This window comes from Polypterus senegalus, chromosome 17, assembly GCF_016835505.1.
Source record: "Polypterus senegalus isolate Bchr_013 chromosome 17, ASM1683550v1, whole genome shotgun sequence".
In the NCBI taxonomy this organism is placed as follows: Eukaryota; Metazoa; Chordata; class Cladistia; order Polypteriformes; family Polypteridae; genus Polypterus; species Polypterus senegalus.
The window spans coordinates 79,404,962-79,430,257 of NC_053170.1; the positions used below are offsets into that span (position 1 = coordinate 79,404,962).

The window sequence follows — 25,296 nt, forward strand, 5'->3', positions numbered from 1 at the left end:
CAGGGACAACATTTATTTATTTTGAAAAAATTCAATAGTTTGGCAACAGTAACAACCCCAGCAAACACATCATTCAGGGTAAGAGGGAGGGTTTGTAATTTCATATTGCCAAATACGCCCTTTCTTATCTATACTCTAATGTACTGATAAAATGTACAAACGAAAAAAAGGATTTGACTCAAAAATACTGAAATCAAACATGATTACAAAAGTGCAAAAGTTGCAAAGATACCCTTCCCAATAAAATGACATAACAAGACCAATAAAAGTTTTGTGTAATCTCCTGAAACTAGGACACACATTGAGGAGTACATTCTTGTTAAAGGTATAAGTTATACTTGAACTTGTTGCAAAACATGGAAAAAAAATGTAGCTTCAGAAAGATCCATATGGGAGCAGACAAATACTGCATGTTAAGGCCACTTTATTTTGTGTAGCAAAAAAACGTCAGCTTGCTTGAAAATTGCACTGCACTTTCAGAATAGAATTGTATACACTTTTAAAAAATATCTGGGATATTAAAACTGTTTTTTCTTATCTACTATATGCATTAACAAAAATACACGCAATTTCAACTCTGAGTACAGGGCCAGGAATCCACAACTGTGGAAGATTTCTTGTTGGAGAATTTCTGCTGTGGCTGCTCCTTGTACGTACAATAGTTAGTTTGCTTTTCCTGAGGTTTCTATTCAGATGTTTACTTCACTTTTAAGTTGAAAAACTATTGTTATATAGCCAGCCATAAAGGAAAAACAGTTCATTTTGAAATTTTCAGGTTGAGTACTATAAAGGTTCTCTAAAGCAGGGATGTCAAATTCAGATCCTGGAGAGCCGTTTTTGTTCCAAGCAGATCTTGAATCGTAACAATTACTGTTGCTAATGGCAGAATGTACTTTGTCTTAATTTTAATTAACTTGGTTTTAAAATTTAGAACCCATAATGGTTTCCCTTTTAATGAAAGCAGTGAAGCCCTGAGAAATATCAATCTGCTGTAGTCCACAGACCATTTTTATGGTTCTCTAAAAAAAGAGAAAATCAGCAGTTGGTGTTGCAGAATGAGAGCACTAGGAAGCCATATATTAAATACATGTGTTTCATTAAGAGTTAAGTATCAACTTTTAATTAAGAAATTGGAGCAAAAATGAAGTCAGACTTGTGAATTACCTAGTGATCTGTTGGCTCTCATTATATTTCATTATTATTTGACTGCTAGAAACAATTAACGGTTGTGAATCTTAATAAAGAGTTTCACTTGAAATTAAGGCAAAAGAAGTCTTTTCCATTCGTAATAGTAATCAGGCAATCATTAAGAAAAATTGCTGGAATGAAAATCTACAGTTGCCTTTCAGGATCTGACTTTGACACTCCTGCTGTAAAGACTTTTTGATCTGATAAAATAAATGCTGTACAGCCAGAATGAGAGTCGGGTTACAGTACAGTACAGTAAACTGTCTCATATCTACCAATGAATGGGTATCATAAAAATCTTTAAAATGGAAATACAGATAAGAATGTTATTAAAACTGGCTAAGAACATCTGAACAAAGCACTTGATTAAACAAGAAGGAAAGTCAAAAGCAGAAATATAACTTATTACGTAAATGTCTACATAAGGAGAAATTAGCTGAAAACTTGCAGATTCTATGCCCTCAACTTGCAGTTCAACACCATAATACACTTTCTGTGTAAAACAATTCTTCCTTTGTATTTTGTAAAATTAAGTTTACTCAATTTGGAAAAGTGTCCATTCTTGTAATTTGTGGCAGGGCACATGACTGTATAAACTTTACATTACGGAATCTATAAAGAGGGGACTCCCCAGTATTCTCTTTGGATCTAGATCAATCACTGGAGCCAGTAGAAAATAATGTCAGCATTGGTGTAGGCACTTTGCAGACTTTTTCAACACGGACAAAAAGCATTACATAAAACAATCCAGAATAATTTAAATTTATCAAAATAATAAATTAGCTACAATGAAATACAACGTACATACAAAAATCTGTGAGGTTTAATAAATATTTAAGTGAGGTACACTTTTAAGTATTGATCCATGCTGCAGGCAGGGTCACAGAACCAATGCCTGAATAATAATTTGAAGTACATAAAACATGAAGCAGGAGTTACTCTTCTTAATATGAAACTTCTGTGTATGTTTTATATTTTTTTTTAAAGAGGCAATGATGTACAGTATTCAGTGTACAATTCTTCAATGTCCTCCACAGAAGACAACATAGAAATAAAGCCTGTCCCAGTTCATACTATCTGTATTGAGTGCACAATATTAAAACATCTCACCTTTCATTGCCTTGTTATTACTATAGGTAGGTAGGCAGGCAGGCAGGTGGGGGAACCTGGGGGCTTTAGATGTGAACTTTTATATATCTTTCTCATGTCTTAAGTGTTACCTATCTAAACTTAACTTCTAATTTTCCTTTGGGAAAGTTAAGCAAATGAAGTATATCTATCTTTCTGACCTCTAGTGCACGGATATGTCTGTTGTCAGATTAAGTTTCATTTACTTGATAACATTTTCTAATATCTCATCTCAACCATTACTCATTCTGACAGTATATAGATTAGTCATTCCATTGTCTGCACTACAGACAGAGGTGTAGCAGTCATACAATGAATTATGAATTCAAGGCAGTAAAATGTTTCATAAATCAATAATGCAGATAAATTAATTTCTTTCCAGAAAAACAAAATCTGGATTCCAGAATCAAGGATCCTATGCTCTAGCAGGCTCGATATTTGACCTGTTAGATGTGTGTAGTATTTGCTCACACTTTACCAAGTTTTTTTTTCCCCAAGTCACTGCATGTAAGCAGATGTTGGTATTTTTCAGTGCTAAAGTCAGTGTATGTGTAAGAGGGAACATACAAACAGGCTCCTCTAGCCATCACATATGAGAAGTTACGATTACAGATTTCAATCTGTCTCATTTCTTTTTAACAACATGGGCTATTTCATCTGAGAAGCTTATTTTAAAACGATGTGAACATTTCTCAAAGTTGTACAATTAAGACAATGATTTTTTTGCCCTTCTGAACACCAACACCAATTCAAATTTTTGTTAACTAAAATGAGAGCAATTTACAACATAGTCTATCACAGAATGCAAGTCTGGTTCAAGTATTTATGGAGTAAAACAATAATGAAAAATCCCTGCACTTTGAAAGTGACCCATAGAGGATGACCCGATTGGAAAAGCCTTCATTTGAGATACCTATTGTTGGAACCTCTGTGAGTACTCTTTAATATGCAGCATTTTATATTATTTACCTCTACTATATAACTGCATAAGGGTTAAAATAAGTTGGGGCAGGGGGATGGGTTCATACTTCATTTCTTTAAAACCATTTTTTTCTAGGTGCTGTCTTGTGCAAAAGCTGCTTTATTGAGACGTTCAGAGTGCTATGGTTCACGACGTGAAGTGCATGCCCAGGTCCCTTTGGAATTAAATTATTCAAACAATGTCATTTTGGTGCTCATTTTTGGAACTGATTTCTTCTTTAATCAAATCAACTTCCAGAAATTCTTCAGACTCTTCCTCAGCTTTAGTTTCCTCAGAAATTTTCTGTGGCTTTTTGCACTTTAAGTCTTTTTCAGTTTTTGGTTTCCTTCTTTTTCGTTTGCAGAGGCCAGTTTTTGCAGGCCTTACCAAAGCCAAGAAAAGTGCTCCCAACCCCATTCCAGCAGCACATGAATAAAAAGCCGATCCATAACTCTTTGTTACATCTACTAGAAAACCTGAAAAGAAAAATAGGAAAAAAATTAGCACAAGACAAAATAATAAAGTGCAACTCCTTATGATAAAATAAAAAAGAAAAAAAAAAAAAAACAGAAACTGGTCCCTGATTAAACACTAAGAATGCATGTTTTGTGTGTTACCTGTCTGCAAAACTTCAGAAACTTGGAGCTTTTAACTGGACCACTTAAAAGAAAGAACTATAAACTTCAAACAATGTGGTACTAGTATCTGGATTAAGCCTGTTCAGTTTCAAAGGCACACGGAGTACTGACTGTAACATCTACCTAAGGGTTTGAATTAATCTTTTTAGTGACTTTGGCAACTCACTCACATTCATGTGGAATTCATTGGTTTTTTTGTTCATTTTTTGAAGCATACTACATACAATAAGCATAAACCTGTTACTGTATTTTGCAAGATTTATCAGCATATTTTTCTTGAAATTTGGTTCTTTCATACCTCCAAGGGGTGGGCCAGCCAGCCCCGCAAAGCTCTGGATGAAAACGTACACTCCCACAGCAGATGGCATTCTCTGGATGCCTACCACATCATCCTCTGCCAGCATAGGAATGTGAGTTGCAGCCACTGTTCCCAGGAAGAAACCATATAGCACACAGCAAGTCATAAGACCCCAGAAATCTGTGGCAAATGGGAAGACGATGAGCACAATACAAAGCAGCGAGACACAAATGAGTTCAATTAAAATCTTCGGGATGGGTTCCTTGTTAAGCACCCACCCCACAGTTATCCTTCCAAAGATCTCGGCCACAGCCATGGCAGATAACATGTATGCTGCTTGCTCCTTCTCAATTCCCAAACTGATGCTAAGAGGAATGACAAACAGCTGAGGTGCAAAGAATCCCATGGTTGCAAAGAGTCCAAAAAGTGTGTAACAGATGAAACTGCAGTCTTTGAGCAGGGAGAAATCCAGAAGTTTGTTTCTGAAAAGAGTGTTGGATGTTTCAGTGTTCAGTGACACTGGTGGAAGAATTCCAGCCTCTTCCTCCTTTGCCACTTCCTGCTCTGAATTTTTGCAGGTTTCAGAGATATTTGTCTGTGAGGTAGATAGAGACTGAACTCCTGAGTCCACCGAGTCAATCGATGTGCGTGTTTGTTCATTTTCAAGTATATATCTGGTCTCTGCTTGTTCTGTTTTTTTAAGTTTTTTCTCTGACCGATGTGGCTTTTTTTCAGCTTCTATGACTATTGGCTGCAACAAAGCTCCACAGACAGTGATAGTAAACTGAAGAACTCCTATTACAACCATAGTGTGTCTCCAGCCAACTTGATTCTTCAGAGCAGTAGAAGCTGTTTAAAGATAAAAATAGAAAATTAGCTTTTAGTGAAGAACTTCATTTAGACGACCTCAACAGTGCCATAGTAATGTGTAGGGTAGTATTCAAAAACATCCTGTTATCAAAAAGGCTATACTTCAGCTATTGTCTCACCCAAAATCCAAAGTACATCTTATAAACAAGGATGTAGGAGTCATAGTGGACTCTACACTATCAACTTTCAGACAGCGTTCAGAAGCCACTAAGAAGGCTAACAGAACGTCAGGTTATATGGCGCCCTAATGTGTGGAATACAAGTAAGTCCAAGGAGGTTATATTCAAGCTTTATAATGCACTGGTCTCCAGGCTACAAAATGACATAGCAGCACTAGAAAAAGACCAGAGAAGAGCGACTAGGCTGATTCCATGGCTACTTGGATAAACTACTAAGTAGTGTGGTAAAGAGTAGGTCTTTAGAGACTTTCAAAACTAGACTTGATGTTTTTTTAGAAGAATTAAGTGGACAGGAACGGTGAACTTTGGTGGACTGAATGGCCTGTTGTCTTCTTGATTTATCTAATGTTCATTAAAAAAATCCATCTTTGCCCAAAGGACACAGTCAATGTAGTGTCTGCTTTGAAATCTTTGTAACTATTAACATATTTTACTCCCATTATTAAACATTGAGTTGGTTTTACATTTTTATACATAAAAAGCTGCACAATGGTATATAAAAGTTTATTCAATTTTGAATTATATACATTGTTGATAATGTAATTTTTTGTTATTTTTTAAACTAAGGGTCACAGCATATCCTATTAATCCATGAATAATTCCCTAAACTTCTTAACAAAATTTCTCTTGGAGGTTGGATGTGGGCAGTTTAAGTATATGAAAAATATTGTACTTTTGTTTCTTTACATTTAAATACCTGAGAAATTATAATATTACATTGTAATTAATGGTATATATCAGCTACCAATCATAGCTTGTTTTTTCGTAATCATGGTCTAATGGGAATACTGTTACTGCTGGTCTTTCAATACAGTCAATTTCTATCAGGTCAGAGTTTGCATTAAAATATAAATATCATCATTTAAACCCCTTCATGTTTTTTTTTTACCATTTAATATTCTACTTCAAATATATGAATGGGTGTATACAGTTTCAAGCCTTCAGAAAGACACTGCCAAGGATAATATACGTTTGTATTTAATCTAGAGTTAATGTTTGTTTAAAATGCTTTAAACTTGTAGCTGTCCGTTGGTACATTATATCAAAGGTATACTGCTTAAATTTGCCCTAAGTGGCATATATCACTCATCCTGATTGACAAAAAAGATTACACAACCCTTGTAAACAGAGTTCGTCTGAGTTCTTTTAAGAAATAGCAGTTGTGTACAGAGTGGATGCGATGAAGTATCTTGTTAAGAGATCTGATTACATTCTTGATGGCATTTGGCCAAGATGTACAGCTATATAGTTCATCCAGCTTTTCTTGAAATGGACCTTCAGTAGGATTTTTTCTTTCAATAAATCACCCTAATTGCATACACAATAAATGACATTTTCTGGGAAAAAAAAATAAGACACTTAAAAAAAAAAAAAAAAACTTATATTCCTAACAAATGGGTGTTTAAAAATCCTTAATGGTGGAGCATCATGAGTTGGTTTATCCTGTAAACAGCTTGGTTTGCTCATCTGGGACGTTTTTTTTCCACAATTCTCAAGAGCACAGAGAGAGAAAATTAATTTCTCTGGATCCTTGACACGTACAGGACAAACACTATGTTAAATAGACGCCACTGTTTTCAATGTGTCACAGATCATAAGCATAAAACCCCAACAGAGACATTTTCGTAGGAGGACGTCTCTTTAAAATAGGCCATGTTTTCTGTGGACACAGCAGATTATCCTGCTGCCTTGAAAAAAAAAAAAAAGTTTTTGAAATATAGTAGGTCATAATGTTCATAGATCTTAGTAGGTCATACTGTTAAGGAGAAAAATAGACATGGGGTCATACAGTATGTCTTACATGAAGATCTCTAGTCTGTGCTGCTCCAATTTGAAGTAGCAGCGAGCACTAACACCCATCCTGCTTCACTTTCACTGGCTCCCTGTCTCTTACAGGATTGAGTATAAAGTTCATTTAATAACATACATACAGTAGCTATAAATGGCTTTGCACTGGACTATATCAGTAGCCTCCATTCAAAATGATGTTCCTGTGTGACTACTAAGATTCACTGATTCTGGCAAACTAACCTGTGCTGTATGGGTGACAAAGCCTTCCGCTCCATTGCACCCAAACTTTGGAACAACCTCCCTAAATTAATAAGATCAGCTGACTCAATTCATTCTTTTAAAAAACAGCACATTTGTTCAGAAAGCCTTTTAACTTACCCTGACATTCTGATATTTTTTTCAGTTTACCCTCTCTGTCCATATGGGCAAGATGATTATGTTTGTATCAAAACTTATTATTTGTTCAGGGTTTTTTTATTTTTTGTATTTTATTCTGGTTTATTGTATTCTATTTTAATACTTTGTACTGTATATCCTGTATTGATCTTTATTTTTTTTTAATATGGATATTATTTATATCCAATGTTATATATGCCCTGTTGTTCTGAATATTTGTGAAGGCTTTGAGCATGGGAAAGGCACTATATAAATAAAAATGTAGTTTAAAATAATAGGGAGTATTAAAACAAGTTAAAAAAATAAAATATGAAGATATGTATAAAAGTGGCATACTGATAAGACCTACATGAATAGCTTATAAAAAGCTTGTTATTGCTTGACAGGGCCATTCTGAGAGCCACCCCCTTGATTTCCAGGTGTTATTCAGTTTTTCTAAGTTTACTCAGATTCAAATAGAATACTTTTAAATCTTACCTGGAGCGAAAGCAAACACAGAGAAGCATTCCCCTGTAGAGGCAACTGCAGTAACGAGTGAGCGGCGCTTTTTGAAGTACTGGGAGAGGATGGTGACAGTAGGAAGGAAACTAAGGCAATATCCGAGTCCTGTGAATAAACAGGAGAAAGGAAGATGACAGCCAATGTAACGGCCTGCAGTGCCCAAGTGCTATTATTATTTCTTTGCCACAGAAATGCATGATATTCAGGAGGATCCGATGAGGTGGTTTACCAGTATACAGTGCATTCTGCAAAAAGAAAATGCATCAAGGGGAAACAAACAGACAAAACAGAAAAACAAAGAGGGATTCTTGTTAGATGTCAACTAAAAACAGGAGCTCAGCCACTCATTTATGTAAGCAGCAAGGCCAGGACATCAAAATCCCGGTTCAGTGATTAACATATTAGCCATTTCCATTTAAACAGTTGTACAGGTTACTTCCTCCTTAGCAAGGTATTCAGTTTTAAAGACCAGAAAAGGAGGACCCTTTAATCTGATTCATGATCTGGCTGATAATTTGACATAATCTACTTAGAATAATCAGATTTAAAATTAATTATGATGAAATAGGATCTTTTCATGTAGTACTAATTTTATTTAAGCAAAAGGTTTAATTTTGATTGTATCTGTTGACCACCAATTCTTTTTAAAATATTAATTAACATATCTTTCAGATCCAATAAAAAAAGAACAGTACAAATTCCAATTTGTTATTCATTACTATGAAATAAGCTTATGGTGTCCAGGCAGTGCAATAGCATGACTTTTTGTTGGTTTCATTTTTAATAGTGCTGAAAGCAGAAGGCGCAGTTGACTCTCCGTACTTGTCTCAGCTTTCCAGTTGTGACTGCTAGTGGGGCAGAAATGAGTAGACATTGACAGTAGTGAGCTTTAGTTACACCATTGTGTGGATGGCAGGAAGCATTTCACTGTTGTATGGAGTTAATGAAAGCAAATGTATACAAAATAAGGCCAATTGGATGGCATAAAGAAATAATGTAGCATAACCCCAGCTAACAGGGTCAAAAGACCCATGGCAATAGAAAAACAGATTTATTCAGTTTGGCCCCTTTTAAAACAGATGAGAGGTCCTAACCAAGTGTGATATAAAAGCACTTTGCATGTTTGAAAAGGAGGTATAATGTTTTTTTTAGGATGAGATAAGTTATGCTATATACCTAACTCACAATGCAGAAGGAATTAAAACATTTGACTTTCATTTATGCAAACGCTCGCTTTTCTGCATGTGTCAGTAAGAGTATATAGATTTACCAAAGGCCTCCAAAGGGTATTTTTGAAAATTTGTAGTCCTACCTGCCAGCCTAGTCAGTAATGCCATTTTGCGGCACAACATGGCGGCATGCAGTTTTAATGAGTGTGACTGAAGCTGTCGGTTATGACAGTTGCACTTGTGCTCAGTTTCCTTCCTGTTTTCACTGTGCAGGCTCTCAGCTGCTCTTTGCCATATTTGGACTACCTTAAAATGTACAACTGGCCCTACCTGTCAGCTGTGGAATGTTGCATACATTGTTCTGATTCCCCATTATATTTTACAACAATCATGTAGTGTGGGGAAATTCCATGGACTGGGTGACCTGTGTATACAGGGGAAGAACAAGATCAATGGCCACCACCACCACATTCTTGGCAGAGATGATTTAGATTTGTCAACCTTGTGTCTTCGCTTTCCTCTGATATTTTTTAAGACTCTCTTTGTCAATAGTGCTGCAGGGTTGGTTATGTTTACCAGAGTATATGTCCAAGTTGCAAGGCACAGAGGCTAAAGAACTCTGATTAAAGAAGAAGAGATAATATGTTGTCTGGACATTAAAAGCTGAATTAATTCCAAAAGAGGTTTAAAATGTATAAAAGTGGACAATCAATTGTGTGAGATCATTTGCCAGTCATGATGGTAATTATCTTGAAACGATGTGTCTTTTCAGCAGGCAGTGTCCCTGGAACTGGGAAGAATGAAAGCCACTGCACAGTGACATTTAGGATGTGTTAACATTCTTGTACTCACACAACCACACTACAATGTAAGTGGAAATAAGCCCCATGAGTTTTAGCAATGTACATCCCTGTAGCCACCTTTAAAAAACGTCTCATTACCAATATACCATACCAAATAAAAACTATTTAGGCACAGCAATACCATGAAGAATCTCACTTCAGGGGTGTTGAAAAACAACAAATAATTCAATTATGAAAATAAACTAAACATAAGCTTAGAGCTAAATTCAGTAGTACATACCTGAAATTATGCCCAGAGTCAGATACATTTGTACAATTGAGTTTGCAAAGGCAGACAGAATAGTTCCCAGGCTGATGAGGACACCCCCCAACATGACTACTGGTCGATGTCCAAAACGATTACTCAGTATTGTAGACAATGGAGCTGCAATATTAAACATAAGGCAGAGGTCAGGCCTATTCACATTTGCATAAACATTTTTTTTATTATTATTATTATGCTGTTTTAAGTTCTAAACGTTATGTTACAACACTGACAATCCATTCTTATTTTATGTTGCTTCTTTCAAATTAATAAATGAAAGATTAGTATAAGGCTGAGCAAGTTACTGTCATTTTTTCCCCCCAAATGCATTTAAGAATAGTTGCTTGCAACTCACATTGGCTGTTATAATCTCTGGGGGAAAAAAAAAAAATCAGTGGAAGAGATGTTAGCTTTTTTTGACATGTGTTATTATTTCTCAAGCAAACAGCTATAACATGTATATGCAGTGACAGTCAAGAAACAATATAGATTCAGTCTATTTCTGAACCTATTGTATGTAATACATTTCACGGTCTTAGGGTACCAAAGACTACTTTTGACTCTTTTGGGGAATAGGCAGTGGCCAGTTCAGTCCTTACCACTAAACTCTGTAAGCGCAATTGACTCCTTCCAGACCAATTCAGACTTATTGTTTAACCTAACCTACAGGTCTTAGGAATGGTAATAGAAACAGGGATCTCTGCAGAAAAGCCCACATGGGCATAAGGAGAATTTACAAACTCCACACAGACAGTCTCCGAACTGGTTTCTAGATTAGTGTTGCAGCAGCACTAATCACTGCGCCATGGTTTCATCCCAGAGACAATAAAAAAGCCAGAATAATAGCTTGAACTCTTTCTTGCACATTTTATGCCATTCACTTTGTTACTGTATTAAATCTAACCACACTTGGAAAAATTAAAAGGAAAATTGATATTATGCCTTAATTAGGGCTATTTCAACTACAAGAGCATGACACTTGTCCATAATGAAAAGGAAGACAGGCATAATTCTGTTTTAAGGGTGCCCACTTATCTTTAAGGGACAAGATTTTATAGTCACCTGCAGTGACACATTTCTTATTTTACAGACTTTAAAGCAAAATAATTTCTCTCTTTACACTAAAGGCCACAAGTAATATGTGTATTATTTAACAACTTGACTAATCTGGGTGATCAACTCCATTAAATGTCAGGCCCAGCCCTTCTGAAGAAAGAAAGAAAAAAAAAGAAAACAAAGTCATGCTTTTTACTTTATAATTGCAGCATACAGCCTGTTGCGCACTTGTGCAATCAGAAAGGAAGCCGACTACCTTGTACAAAGCCTTTTATTCACGGATGTGAAAGACTTGCTTCTCTGGCCACAAGAACAGGCTTAAACTGGAACTTTAAATGGTAGGTCAGGTTGGGAGAATGAGGAAACTGCATCTCCTCCCTTTTTCACTTTCAAACAAACTGTGCTGTGCATGTCTGTCTCAACAGGAAATGCCAGAACATGGAAACATGAAATACATCCTTTACAAAGAAAGGCTAAACAACCACAATAGTAGTAAATGCGGCATCTTCACGTCACAAATCTTTCTCGCCATATCAACATAATCTGCTGAAAACTTAACAGCATATTTGTTGCTAGTGCCCCCCAACGTAGTTCAGGTGCTTCAGTTCCTTAACTTAGTCACTTGACATAAAGCTCAAAACTCCTCCTTTTGTAACGTTTCATAACTGCTTAAACCAAACACTTCAAGCCAGTTTAACAGCAGATGGTGAACAGTTACCCATTTTGGCTTTTAAAATATTCTTACATTTTTTTTTATATAAATTTAGAACATGCAGGTGCAAATTTCACTATACTCTGTATACATGGCAGTACTAATACCAGTACTATTACATCTTGGATTTATTTTCCTTTTATAGAATCACAAAGAGCTGAACACCATCCTGGCAACATTACAGTTTGTCTGAGATTACCGAGTGTGTGCATCCAAGGTTTATCCCATCTTTCAGTAGATAGATGGAAATATAATAATTGAAACAAACTCCTAGAGGCTTATTTCATATTTTTTTTCAGCGTTTCATTTTGTGTGCCATTTACAGCACTATGAATTTAAAACAATTTAAACAAAAGTAACGTGTGCCGGGATGTTACTTGTGCACATCATGACACAGAAATGCTCGAGTATCATACTCATTTTTGCTTTAAACAATCAGAATATTTTTGACTAGACCATTTGGACTTCTCTGCATTTTCCTCTGTGTATGTACAAATTAAAAAGTACAAACATGTGATAATTATCAAAAACAGTTACCCTCAGTCTTTGAAGTCTTGCAATTTGCCAACACTTAAAATGCCCCTCCAAACCAAATTCCCACTTTAAAGTTAAGGCAATACTTGATCCTGCATTGTTATTATCTTTCTGCCACAGCGGTTCTGGAGATGTGGCAGTATGACAACTACTTGTTTTATTTGCTTGCCAAATGTCTTCAAATGAGTTTATCCTGAGGCACGGTGGTCAATGCTCCAGAGGTGAGACAGGCGGAGGGATTTTACTATATAGCATTTGGGGAGTGTAGCAGCATACATTTGAAAGCCTGGCATTTAATCTAAAACTCACACATCTGTGAAGCATAAGGTAGTGATGGGCAGTTGGCTTGCTGCTTTGTGCCTTTTGACATGTAGTTAATTGATGCTAAAAACATTTATACACCAAGAATTACAACTTAGATAAAATTAAATGTAGGAGCTAAACAACATCTTCTTGTTATGTTCTTATGGAAATTCTTAAAACACAAAGGGACTGCAAAACCAATTTGGATAAAAAACAACCATTTTCTTTCTTATGCCATATTTATGTATTACTACCTGTTCTAAAGAATTTAAAAGATACATGCTGCATTTCCACAAATCTGACTTTCGCTGGAATATGAAACAGGTAACTGAGATTGCCCTGGATCCTAATCTCACTCTAGATTATTCAGTGTTGAAAATGAACGACTGGTTTTCAGTTCTGTTAGTCTCGCAACACCAAGCATTTTAATTTATATGTCTGGACACAACCATGAGTAAATTTTGTTTAAAAGTGTGTAGAAATAGAAACAATTGGATGGTTCACTTAGTGCAGGGGTGGCGAACTCCAGGCCTAGAGGGCCGCAGTGGCTACAGGTTTTCATTCTAACCCTTTTCCTAATTAGTGACCAGTTTTCACTGCTAATTAACTTTTCCCCATCATTTTAATAGCCCCGTTAGAAGAGTTCAGCCCTCTGAATTGATTCCTTTCTTCATTAAATGACAGCCAAGCAGAAATGAGATGTGAAACGAGCTAACAGATGACCAGCTAAACTGGGGCTTCAAACTCCAACCAATTCCACTCCTTTAACTTTCTTGTTAAGAAGCCAGTTCTTGCTGTTAATTACACCCGTTATTTAATTCCATGGCTTGTTGCTACTCTCATTCTGCCATTGCACACATTTCGAAAACTGTTATTTTTCTGTTCTTTCTAAGTGCACCGTCAAATGCTTTTGGTGACCAGAGAGATCAACCTTACCAAGACCATCACCTTTCTTTAATTTTAGATATTGTGTAATGGGCACAGGGAAGCTGGTCATGTGACTTGTTTTGTATCTCATTGTTGTTTGGCTGCTAATTAAAGAAAAAGAAACAACTATGGGGCCTGAGTCAAGTTAATTAAAAGAAGTAATCAGCAGCAAAAACTGGTTACTAATTAGGGTTAGGGTAAGAATGAAAACCTGCAGCCACTGAGGCACTCTAGGCCTGGAGTTCGCCACCCCTGACTTAGTGTCTCATTTCTAAGCCAATCCAACACCACATTAGGTGAAGCTCAGAGTAGGGGGGGTGATTTTCAACTGCAAAGAGCAGTGGTGCACATATCTTGGTCTGACAAAGAGCAAGCATCTGATTATGATAAACTCAAATATGTGCCGCATATGTGGAGAGCACACTGTATGTGTTAAAAATGAATATACCCAGCAGCAAGGAAAAAAACGGTCTGTAAAATTAAATTTTACATTTTTTTTTCAAATACATCAGTGGACTAGTGGTAAAAGAGAACAATACGTTGTAGTCAAAAGAGTGTTGGAAGTAAGGTTGAAAGAACTGGTACCTGTATATGAAATACAATATATGCATTCCAAATAAACGTTGTGTCACATCTGATTAAAATGAGGTGAAAAGGACTGCCGTTAAGAGAGTTGATAATGAGACAGACTGTTTAGATGCAGACATTGGTACTCAGAACACCACAATCAGTAAGTGTGCCTAATGACACAACACAACAGCAAAAATTTCAAGAGGCTGCACAGCATCCACCTTCTGACAGCATATCTAAATATGCTGTTCTCCAGAAGTACTTTTCAAATGCATGGAGCCAAGTACCTGCAGTGGTCTTACATGTGTCTTCTAATGCCATGCTTATTACAATATATAAATTAATAATTTGAGTCTCATTTATCTGGTACTACTGAGCTCCTGTCCTGAACTGATAACAGCAATTTTAGCTGTTCTGTTCAGTTTCCTTTTTTCACTCCCTGTCTTTCCATGGTTATTTTACTTACTTGTGTAATACATAAGTAGAAATGGAAATCTGCAACCCTTGTGGTTTAAAGTGCACAGACTGGAGGAAACTGGGGACGGGTTTTTAGGAAGAAACCCTGTGGGCAGAGCCTTTTCAGCAGCAGACTTCACCGTTGTACACTACAAACGTTTTGATGAGTTATCCCCAGACACGTATACATAAAATACTGTCCATTTGTATAGGGTTATTGTTACTATCGGCCAGCTCCTGGAGGCTGATTAGTATCCTAGTGCAGTCATTATCTTTATGTATGAGGTTTGTGTGTTTTGCCTGAGGGGATTTTTCTCTGCACATGTCAGCTTTTCCTTGACCCCATAAAGACATACGTGTTAAGTCCTGTTTTTAGTGTGTTTGGGTGTGTCCATGACTAAGGCCAACAATGGTTCTTGCAGCTGCCAGGTAGGCTGTTACTTCATGCAATCTTTAACTGGAATGAGGTGGTTTAGACAATAGATGGATGGAAAAAGGGACTTCCATTCATAATCTACAAAATCAATTAAAATGTACACAGAATAACATTTAATAAAAGCCAAAATATAGACATGAGCATATTATTAGAGATTCCTAAGACTCTTAACAGTAGTACTACAAATAAATGTTAATGCTTTAAGGAATTTTAGCTAAATCGAGCTGGCAATTGAAATTATAAAAAGAAACCTACAGTTTACTCACAAGTCAGAAAGGTTGCTCATAACACCTTTAGGGGAGTTACATGGTTTATAACTGATTGTCATTTCCCCTTTCAGACCAAAAGGTTTAACTTTAAAATAAGTGCAAACCCCAACTCCAGTAAAGTAGAAATGTTGCTTCAGGCCTGATCTTAAAAGAATGATATCAAATGTTGTATTTTGTATTTAAAGCAATTGGATTACCTTAATATACAATGGTGAATTTGAACAGTTAAATCCAGGTATTCAAAAGTTTGTCATGTTTCGCATAATAAAAGTAAACTTTATAACTGGGTTAATCGCAAAGAAAGAGACAACTGACTTGTATTCCATGTGGGCATATAACTGAAAGTGATGAGTGAAGAAATGAAAAGAGCTGCTACCAAGACAGTAGAAATGTTTTTTGATTTTGCATTTACTTATTTGGCTGACGACTTACAACATTTATGATAGAATTAGTTACATTTTTTTTTGTGTTTCCAATTGGAGCACAGGCAGGTCAAGTGACTTCCTCATAGTCACACAGTGTCAGTAGCATGATCTAAACCCACAGCCTTGGGGTTTGAAGTCCAAAGCCTTAAACACTATGTCACACTGCCTGGAACTTTTCAGAAAGTTCATTTTTCTTGGACATTCTTGTTCCTGTGCCTGGCACATCAAAACATTTAAGAAAGCAGTAGAGGGCAAAGATCTGATTGTCATTATATCTTATGCTTGAACTCTGATATTAGCTTTGAAAAAGTAGACTTATGAAATAGGGAATTGCTTCAAAAAATAAAAAAGGTTGGAGTCTACTTTCCGTACTGTTTATAGTGTGGCTGCATAAGCTTGTCTGTGCGGTTGCTAAGACATGTAATCATCTACAACAATTCAGAGGGACACTTCTAAAAGAATACTATTACTGTGCTTCTTTATGACAGCACCCCGGTTTCTAAGAACAGGAACATGCTGGTTTTGTTTCTATGAATATCCAGCTGGTCTGTTGTGGTTGATACAGGTTTTGTTGCTGGTGTATGAAAGAGCAAGTTCTGGGTGTATGCCAAATGCTTAAAGCAAAAGTTAGTGAGAACCCTCCAGGATTTATATCAGCATTCCAAACATCTCAGCAAGAGCTAACTGGCTTTAGAACAGTAGACCCATTTATTCTTCTTTTTCATATACTGTATATTCAGGTCCACACCAGAGAATATTGCTACGAATCACCTATAAAGGAAAGTGACAAACATGCACCTTACTGCCAACTCTTACATTCTGGCCATTCCTTGTGTATACTTTTTTCTCTATTATAAAATTTCTCACAAATGTATTTCGTACTGGTTCTGGAAAAGACCTAGATCAAGTGAAGGCATGGTTACAATCTTAAAATCTGCAATTCCTTTTTCACCACATACACACTTAATCCACTTAGGAGTTACAGGGGAATTATTCTCTGTGTCACTGGGTATAGTGTTGGAACCAATCCAGGATGGAGTGCAAAATCATCACAAAGCACACTCAAGCACATACCACACTCATTTACACAGCACTAACTTAGAACTAATAGTTAACCTAACAGCATATTCTAATTAACTTCGGATAACACTTTTAATGGAATGGCTCAAAAATAATCTGTTCATCCATCCATTGTAAATTGTTGCTCTCCATATTGTAGAATATATTACAGAATAATAATGTCTTGTAGCCTGCAGTGAAGGATGTTTGTTTAACAATGATATAAAAAAACAGAAACTGTCTCACAGAGAGTAACATGTTTAAGGAACAGAAGGTTATAATTATTCAGTATTGCTTTAATGCATTTTTATATTATACCACCATTTTCTGAAGGTCAGTTGTAGCTTTTGAGCTAATGCACTCAAAAACAGGCACAATTAAGGTGTCTTACTCTTCTAAAATAAATTAATCAGAAAAGTGCAGAACATTTTAGGATAATTTATAGATCCAAATTACAATATCTGCATTTATTTCAGTTTTTGTGCCAAGCCATTGTGATATTAATGAAATCTAGACATATTAAGCTTTTAATTAATTAAAAAAAGTAAAATTATTTTTACAATATATACTGTATATGTGGCAGCTCATCCTTTTGTGCTTCACTAAAAGTAGGAAAAGTTAAAAATGACAAATACAATGAAAAGGAGCTTAGGGTAAAAAAGAAAAAGATTTGCAAATACTGTATCAGGATGCAAAAAATGTCTCTTAAATCCCTAAACATGTTCATCTTTTTAGTTACAGTTTATAAAAGTATTGGGAAACAAAGCACAGATATTGTGATACAGACGTTGAGATGGCATGCTGCATCATCTCTTTTTTTCAGTACTTTTTCTTGATTTGTCTAATAAATAGCCAGATAACAGCTGCTGTTCTAGTAAAAGAAATAAAAAGTAACCCAAATCGAAGATGCCTTTATTACAATTAAAAAACCTCACTGCCAAAAAGTCTAGATTTCATTTTAAAAGGCAGTCAAAATTATTAACAACTTTCTCAAATAAAAACTGATTTTTGGTGATATAAATTGTAATAGGAAAATGAATAATTGTTGTAAGACTTGATTTCAGAGCAGTTAGGCCTGTGGTAATTAGTAAAGGTGGCACACTGCAGGGCTCTCATTTTATGAATAGTCTGTGCTCAGAGACTGTTTTTGCCTTATACAAAAGCCAAAGAAAACTGTAAGGTGTTGCACGATTTAAACACAACATTTGTTGTCTTTTTTATTGGTTATAAGAATTAAAAAAAACTTTTAAGTGTAAGGTCCTTTTTTGTTAAATTCGGTTTATCTACATCTGATGTTCGCTCATTGTTTGACAGTGTGTTGCTGTCGTCTTTCTCTTACCACATTAAAAAGTGGAATTTGACATGAGCAGTGATTCATTCAAGTTACAGCCTGTAAGCTGCTATGATGTATTTAAACTGTGGAATTCCCTGCTGTTCAAGGATTTCCGGTACTAGCTTCCTATTTCCAATAGTTTGACTGGATTTACGATCAAATGAGACATTCAGCTGCATGATCCGACAGGCTTGTTATGAATGGAATTTTTGATACATTGGCTTGAGTGTGGTGTGAATTTTAGTAGTGTGTACTCGGCTACTGGGAAAAAAAAGAGCTGGCCAAGGTCCTGAAATGTCTTCAAATTTTGAGTTTCCTGTTCAGTAGCTGCTCTTGAAAGAGATTTGCCTTCAAAAAGGCTTTATGCTTTACAGTCATAAAGTGCAATTAAGATATTTCATGTGGTTGCCTGCCAATAATTAAATGGAGACGTATTTCCATCTCTTAAGTCCTTAAAAATGTACATATTGATAGTGATACTTCATTTTGAGAAAAGTATGGCAGAAGTGAGATACACTTTAAAACATTTTTAAAAGTAAATATTTTTCTCACCACTGTAAGAAATAAAAAAAAAAAATACATGTACAAAAATGAAAAGGAACATGCATTGCAACTATAGGTAAAAGTACAACAAAAAACATTTATGTATATATATATATATGTATATATATATATATATATATATATATATATATATATATATATATATATATATATATATATATATATATATATATATATATATATATATATATATATACATACACACATACACCAATATAAATAATATACACATACATAAACACTCATACACACTACTAATGGTCCATCAAAAAGAAAAAAACAAAACAAAAATGCATGATTGCTCAAATTAATCAAATTGAGAAATTCTTACCTGTAAAGGTCATGACAAAGACACATATGGAAAGAGTCCATGATACCCTGCTGTTAGATTCATTCAGTTGTGTCATTAAGTCCTCAAAAAATATTCCAAAGCTCTTAATTATTCCATATGTAAATACTTCCACAAAAAAGAAGGCCACAGCAACAACCCATCCCCAGCCCCCATCAGGCTCTTCTGTGTAGACATTTGGACCTCCGCACCCCTTCACTCGAGCAACAAAACCCATCATTCAGACTGTCCTCACTGTGGAAAATAAACTCAAGTTAGCCTCTTTTTGGGAATAAATCAACAAATGCCACCTCAAGAACAGCAGGTCACATTATCAGGTAAATAAAATATATTTGTGTGTATGTGTTCTTCTTTACCAGGCTCTAGCTCTTTTGTTTAATACAGGTTATTTAAGCATCTTGCTTTAAATCAGTTAGAGTTGAAGATACTTCATTATTTTTAAACTCTTACCTGATTTTCAATATATGAGCCACTCTTTATAGCAGCATCTTATCTTTACTTAATAGACTAAATATAGTCTATATGACGCAAGTAACTGAAGAAGACTGATTAAGCTGCAGACACTCTTGACTTAAATATGACACACAAAGAAGGCGCTTCAGAAGGGAATGAGAGGGCATGAGCTCAAAATACTAACTAGTGTAAACTGATAAGACACAGCTATTGGGTATGTTAAATGAGAAGTTAAATCTACTGGCTGGCCAACAGAGCCTTCTCGTGATTTTTAGCTTAATAGAAAAGAAGCATATAAATCTGTTTCATGCCTTTTACAAATTTTAGTTCCACCAGCCAAAATGTTGTGCTGTTTATTTTAAAGGCATCATTCTGCTGTTACATTATTTTTATTAAACAGTCAGTCATTTATTGTCCAACTCGCTATATTCTAACATAGGGTCGTGGGGGTCTGCTGGAGCTAGTTCCAGCCAACACAGGGCGCAAGGCAGGAACATACCCTGGGCAGGGCGCAGCCCACCGCAGTGTGCACACACACACACACACACACACATCAAGCACACACTAGGGACAATTTAGGATCGCCAATGCACCTAACCTGCATGTCTTTGACAACTGCAAAAAACAAATTTTATGTTGCAATGCCTCAGATCTTACATTACAAGACATATATATTAGAAATACTCTGTAAATTATTGTTTTGCCAAAATAAATCTATTGCATGTTTTTCTTTATGCAAAATGTTTTACCAAATAGGTATGCTCTATCTGCTATTTAAGAATGCAAAGAACAACAATGATACAAAGTCTTTTTTTTTTTTTACAAAACAAACAAATAGCTAGTAACAAAAAGGCATGTTTTAAAATTGAAGTAATTAGTAGTGTTCTGTTTAAAGCCCATGTTAGCAAGCCAATAGTTCAAAAGAGTAATGATTTAGTATCAATGCAGTGACCCTGTTGTCTAAATTGCAGAATAAATTTTGAAAATATGTTCAGTTAACAGGGCACAGACATAAAACTATAAGAACATTTGATTTGATGTGCCTGCATACTGTGCTAGTAACTGTGACTGCTGCTAATTCTGTCATCCATTTTACTGCAGCACTGCTGCAGTGGGAGAGAAAGAGAGCAAGAGTGGGAAAGTGATAGCCTCTGCCTACACTACCACTTTCTGCACTAGAACCATTCCAGTGAGTCTTCATTATTAATCTTCAACTGGAAGAGCTCAATGCAGCTAAATAATAGAATATGCAAAGACGCTTCATGTTATTGTGGGTCATGCAGACATAACCTCCCCGTTGACACTTCTTAAACAGGTGATGCCAACAACAAAGTATCTCATGACACTGAACAAAGCGACAAACTTCTTTAGGTTACTGAATTGTTTTACTGGTGTTGGGGCACTAGCATCTCCCCAATGTCCAGTTATTGGCAGGTTTTCATTATGGGCACCTGCTGCAGTACCATAAAAAATGTCTACATGATAGGCTAGGAGGTCTGTTCAAATTAGAGTAACAGAAGTAACTAAAAACCAGAAACCCACAACAAAGGTGGACCTGGTCACTCTGTCACGCCAGGAGAGCCATGATCTCCTATCTACCACTGATTTTCTAGTATTTTTTTAGACTCTTCCATTTTATTACAGGGGTGATTCCAGCAATTATTAAACTAAGCAACGGGGGCGAAATTTCCGTATAAAATGTTAACATCAGTGTGGATTTTGTGGATAAATTTTCCTTTTTCTTTATAGTTTTTAAAATGATTGGAGTTGCGGCTATAGAACTAATTTCCCGCTTTTTAGTCAGGGTGGTACCTTCTGCACAAGGGCTAATAAACGTTTTTCTTATCGCAGATTTGAGATACAGCGCCCAAGCGCAGATGAGCCAACAAGTGTAGATTACTTGGGAATGTTTGAAAGTCGGAATATTTTGGTTGATCTATTTTTTCGCATAACCCGAAAAGAAATCACTTAGCGTTCCTTCGGTGTATCTTTGTAGCGCTCTCGGGTCTACTCGCGTGTGGAGTAGGGGGCGCCCTGGAATCCGCTTGTCTATTCCACAGCAGCTCGTCCGAGGCGCCTGTTCGGGTTAATTTGAAAAGCAAACCGGTGTTCATAAGGGCAGATCGATCCCAGCGGTCTTGGGCAGACACGCCGTCATTTCTGTCGAATCTACAATAACTTATTCGCACGCAACCCGGTGTCTGTCAAAATGCCTCCACCACTCTGCTTGGCTTCATATTGCGACCTTCGGGTTAACGATGATGCAACAGAAAAGTTTCCGCCACGCTTCGTACATTTTCGTTCTCGCACCTTGAGAGGCACTTTATAGAGCAGACACACGGGAGACTGTTTTGTTTTCTAATTACCTTATTTGACAGTCCGTAAATAAACAATAAGAATTTAATCATGACAGTATTACTTTCACTCACGGTGCGACATTCAAATTGATAAATTTAATAATTTGCTGACTTACCGGTGTACTGAGTGAGAATCGATGTCCTTCACAAAAAATATATAAATATGTATAAACACTTCACTGTTTATCTAAACTAGCCTATCATGGTTATTTTTTCCTTGTTTTACCCTGTCTCATTTAACTATTTCGCTCTCTGATGTTTTCACTGAACGTGGTGGCTTCACGTATGAGCTGTTAAAATTATTTTACAAAAAGAAATTTAAATGTAAGACAAAGCTCTTCGGGGATCCCCTTCCCTCCGTTCTATCTGGCCGTCCCGTACTGCTCCTCGGCCACCCTTCTGCCACCTTCTAGTCTCCCCTGTCTCACCCGAGCCCCGCTTGCCAATTTTCTCTGTTGTCTCGCTGCTTTATATTCCGGCTCAAGCCGGTCCACCACTCACACGAGCGGGCGGGCGCGCGCCCATGTGCGAGGCACTTTTTTCCTGCCTGTGATGCGCGCGCTCATTGATTGCTCATACTTTATGCAGAGTAGAATTAGAGAGCTGTTCTAGTTTAGATTTATAATAAAAATGAAAAAATAATACTGAGTTATTTTTAAAGAATCTAAAATACAATCTGGAGGTACGGTGCAAATGAATTTATGAAGCAAAAGAGGTGTTGGAGAGTTAAAGTAACTCAATACCGTTTTAAAGCGCATTGGCACCTGCGCCCGAGAGATGGCGGCTGTTTCGAGCACAGTTCTCACAAGTCAAACGGATTTTGGGTTAAGATTCGTGGCAACAGTTTTATCGCGGGCCGGCACGCCGTCCTGCTACATCACTGGACACGCTACATCATTCCTAGAGCCGATACACGAAACTGTTAGGGTAAAAAGTGAGAAGCAAATAGCTAGTAATGTATTGGTAAGTTAACAGTATATAAACTGTTAGGGTAAAAAGTGAGAAGGAAATAGCCAGTAATGTATTGGTAAGTTAACAGTATATTGTAAATCTATCATAGAGACAAACCTAAAAAAAAGTACCATCCATAACATCCTTTAAACCCGCTTAATCCAGGACAGGGTCGCCTAGAAAAGGGTGGTACAGATCTAATTATGCAGATCCAGATCGTCTGGATGACTTTGATTTATGCGGGCACGATTCCTGTTCGGCGCGAAGACGATTCTTCATGTCGTCAGTTCCCACACTTCTCGATAGACCGGGATTTTTCAGGTGATTTTCTATGTAGTAAACTTAATAAGTTAAAGCGTAATGAAATTTGCATAATTCGATCTGGACCACCCAATATATTCATTATACTGTACTCGGCGCGTCCACCTCAAGTACACAGTACTGTCGGGGAATGGAACTGATCTGACAGCTCAGGAACTGGAAAAAAATACGAGATTTAACTTGTTGATCTAAACGTTTCCGGGAAGTTCATGCAAGTTAAAGTTCTGGTTCAAATTTACGTCATTCGTGGTCGTTCTTTATATTGGGTAACATTTTTATTGTAAGTGTTCAAAATGCGTAAATGACAGTATTTAAGTAAGTCTGTCCTGTGGTGATCTTTCACAAATGTGAATTAAAAATTGAGCATATATATAGAGAGGGCTGAGCGCAAGAAACTATTTATTATTGTATTAATTGTCTTCTTATTATTAGCTTTGTAATAATCATAACCTGCATGTCTTTTTTCATACAAACTGTATACTTTATAGTGTAGTGTATGTGTATATATATATATACTGTAGTATAGTTTACTGTCAAATAATGCAAAGAGTACACGACACAATAGTCCTTGTCACTGTGTGAGATTCTGTACAGCATTTGTATTGGCTTTGCATAGCTATGATTAGTGCAAGAGCAATAAGACCGGGAGTTTCTGGGAGTTGGTGGATTTTGTTGCCGTTCTCGATGGAGTGTTGAAAAAGCACCTTGAAAATGCCACTGTATTTAAGGGAACTTCATAAACTGTACAGAACAAGCTTTTTCGACATCCCTGTACACTTGGTGCCATGCATACATTTTCAAATCTAATTTAAAAAAAATCACAAATGTTCAGACTGGCATTTGGGTAGTGCTGTCATCTGCTGATGTTTTTTATATTGCTTTTTATTTTGTTTTAATATTTCATTTTATATAATGTTTTATTGTTTAGTGCTTTATAAATATTTTTTACTTACTTAAAACAAGAAAGTGTTTATTTTGCCACAAGTACGATAAGAAATGTGTCATTTCAGTATCACTAATGGAACTTGTCAAACTTTTCAGAATTTCAAAGTTTTAAATGTGCTGTTTTTAGTGAGATTAAGGTTCGTAACTTTATATCATTAACAATTTATGATTTGTGACAAGTGATATGAAGTAAATATGTTCAAGTTCTGCTGTGACTCCAAAAATATGCATTTTTAAAATGGTTTGTCTGACACCCATTAAGATGCCTAAATTTCAAACTCTTAATTTGTTGGTGTCCTGCAGCCTATCAAACATTAGAGATTTACATAATTTTTCTACATATTAGGAAGTTTTCCAAAGTTCATAAAATCTTCCCCAGAAACACCATGACTCAGAAGAGGCTAAATGCATTGGCCATCCGGATGTCAATGGAAAAGGAGGCTGGTGACTGACATGACTCCATTTAATCAGAAAGTAACTGAGAAATGTTTAGGCCTGAAGGAAAGTAGGGCAATATTTATATTCAAGTAGTGCTGCTGGGCAGTGTGTAGGCAACATTACTGTTTGGGTGTGTGTTTTTTGTTATCTTTTCTCTTGAGCTACTGTATGTAGCACTTCTTTATTATCCCCCACCCCCCAAAAAACTGTTTCCCCACCCAAATTTTTTTTCAACAGATTCTATTGGAATTGGGGTGACAGTTCTCCTTTCAGTATGACAGCATACAGACAAAACAATGCTGGTGAGACTTCAGGATAGGTTTCAGACTATGTGAGTGACCAAACTAAAGCCCAGACTTAAACCCTATAAAACATTTGTGGAGAGCCCTGGAGATGGCAGTTTACAGACACGTCCCATCCACTCTAACAGGTTTGAGAGGATCAGCCAGGAAGAATGGGAAAAAAATCCCAAATTCAGGGGTGCAAAGCTTTAAAGATTTACACAAAAAGACTTTAAGTTCTAATTGCTGCCAAAGGGGATTCTACAAAGTTTAGAATTAAGGGGCTAAATACTTCTAGGAATGACAAGTTTCAGTTTTTGTTTTTTTCATA

The 25,296-nt window shown here is 36.3% G+C and overlaps 2 protein-coding genes across 3 annotated transcripts in view; one reads left to right on the top strand and one right to left on the bottom strand.

The window, feature by feature from the left end:
* LOC120518075 (archaemetzincin-2) overlaps window positions 1-3,736 on the top strand; it is a 59,116-nt gene extending 55,380 nt beyond the window's left edge. Inside the window, exon 8 of one of the 2 annotated variants that reach the window (XM_039740660.1) lies at window positions 3,642-3,736. The gene's annotated coding sequence lies outside the window, so the exon portion shown is untranslated. Of the gene's footprint in view, window positions 1-3,373; window positions 3,462-3,641 lie in introns of those variants that run through there. The other variant, XM_039740659.1, reaches the window with a different exon arrangement.
* On the bottom strand, window positions 2-22,525 carry LOC120518074 (monocarboxylate transporter 7-like). Its single transcript, XM_039740658.1, has 6 exons — window positions 22,146-22,525; window positions 19,202-19,453; window positions 10,203-10,346; window positions 7,927-8,055; window positions 4,214-5,062; window positions 2-3,753 (listed from the first exon to the last, which is right to left on the bottom strand). Exons 2-6 carry the CDS (start codon window positions 19,437-19,439, stop codon window positions 3,470-3,472), a joined length of 1,644 nt encoding a protein of 547 aa, XP_039596592.1. The 5' UTR covers window positions 19,440-19,453; window positions 22,146-22,525; the 3' UTR covers window positions 2-3,469.
* Window positions 22,526-25,296: the final 2,771 nt, after the last annotated feature.

Excerpts from the sequence above, each read along its gene's own strand:
- LOC120518074 (XM_039740658.1), bottom strand. The coding sequence starts at position 19,439 with ATGATGGGTTTTGTTGCTCGAGTGAAGGGGTGCGGAGGTCCAAATGTC. Across the intron at positions 10,347-19,201 it reads CTTTGTCATGACCTTTACAG|CTCCATTGTCTACAATACTG; the intron begins GTAAGAATTTCT and ends TTAATATTGCAG. Across the intron at positions 8,056-10,202 it reads GACTCTGGGCATAATTTCAG|GACTCGGATATTGCCTTAGT; the intron begins GTATGTACTACT and ends GTTTATTCACAG.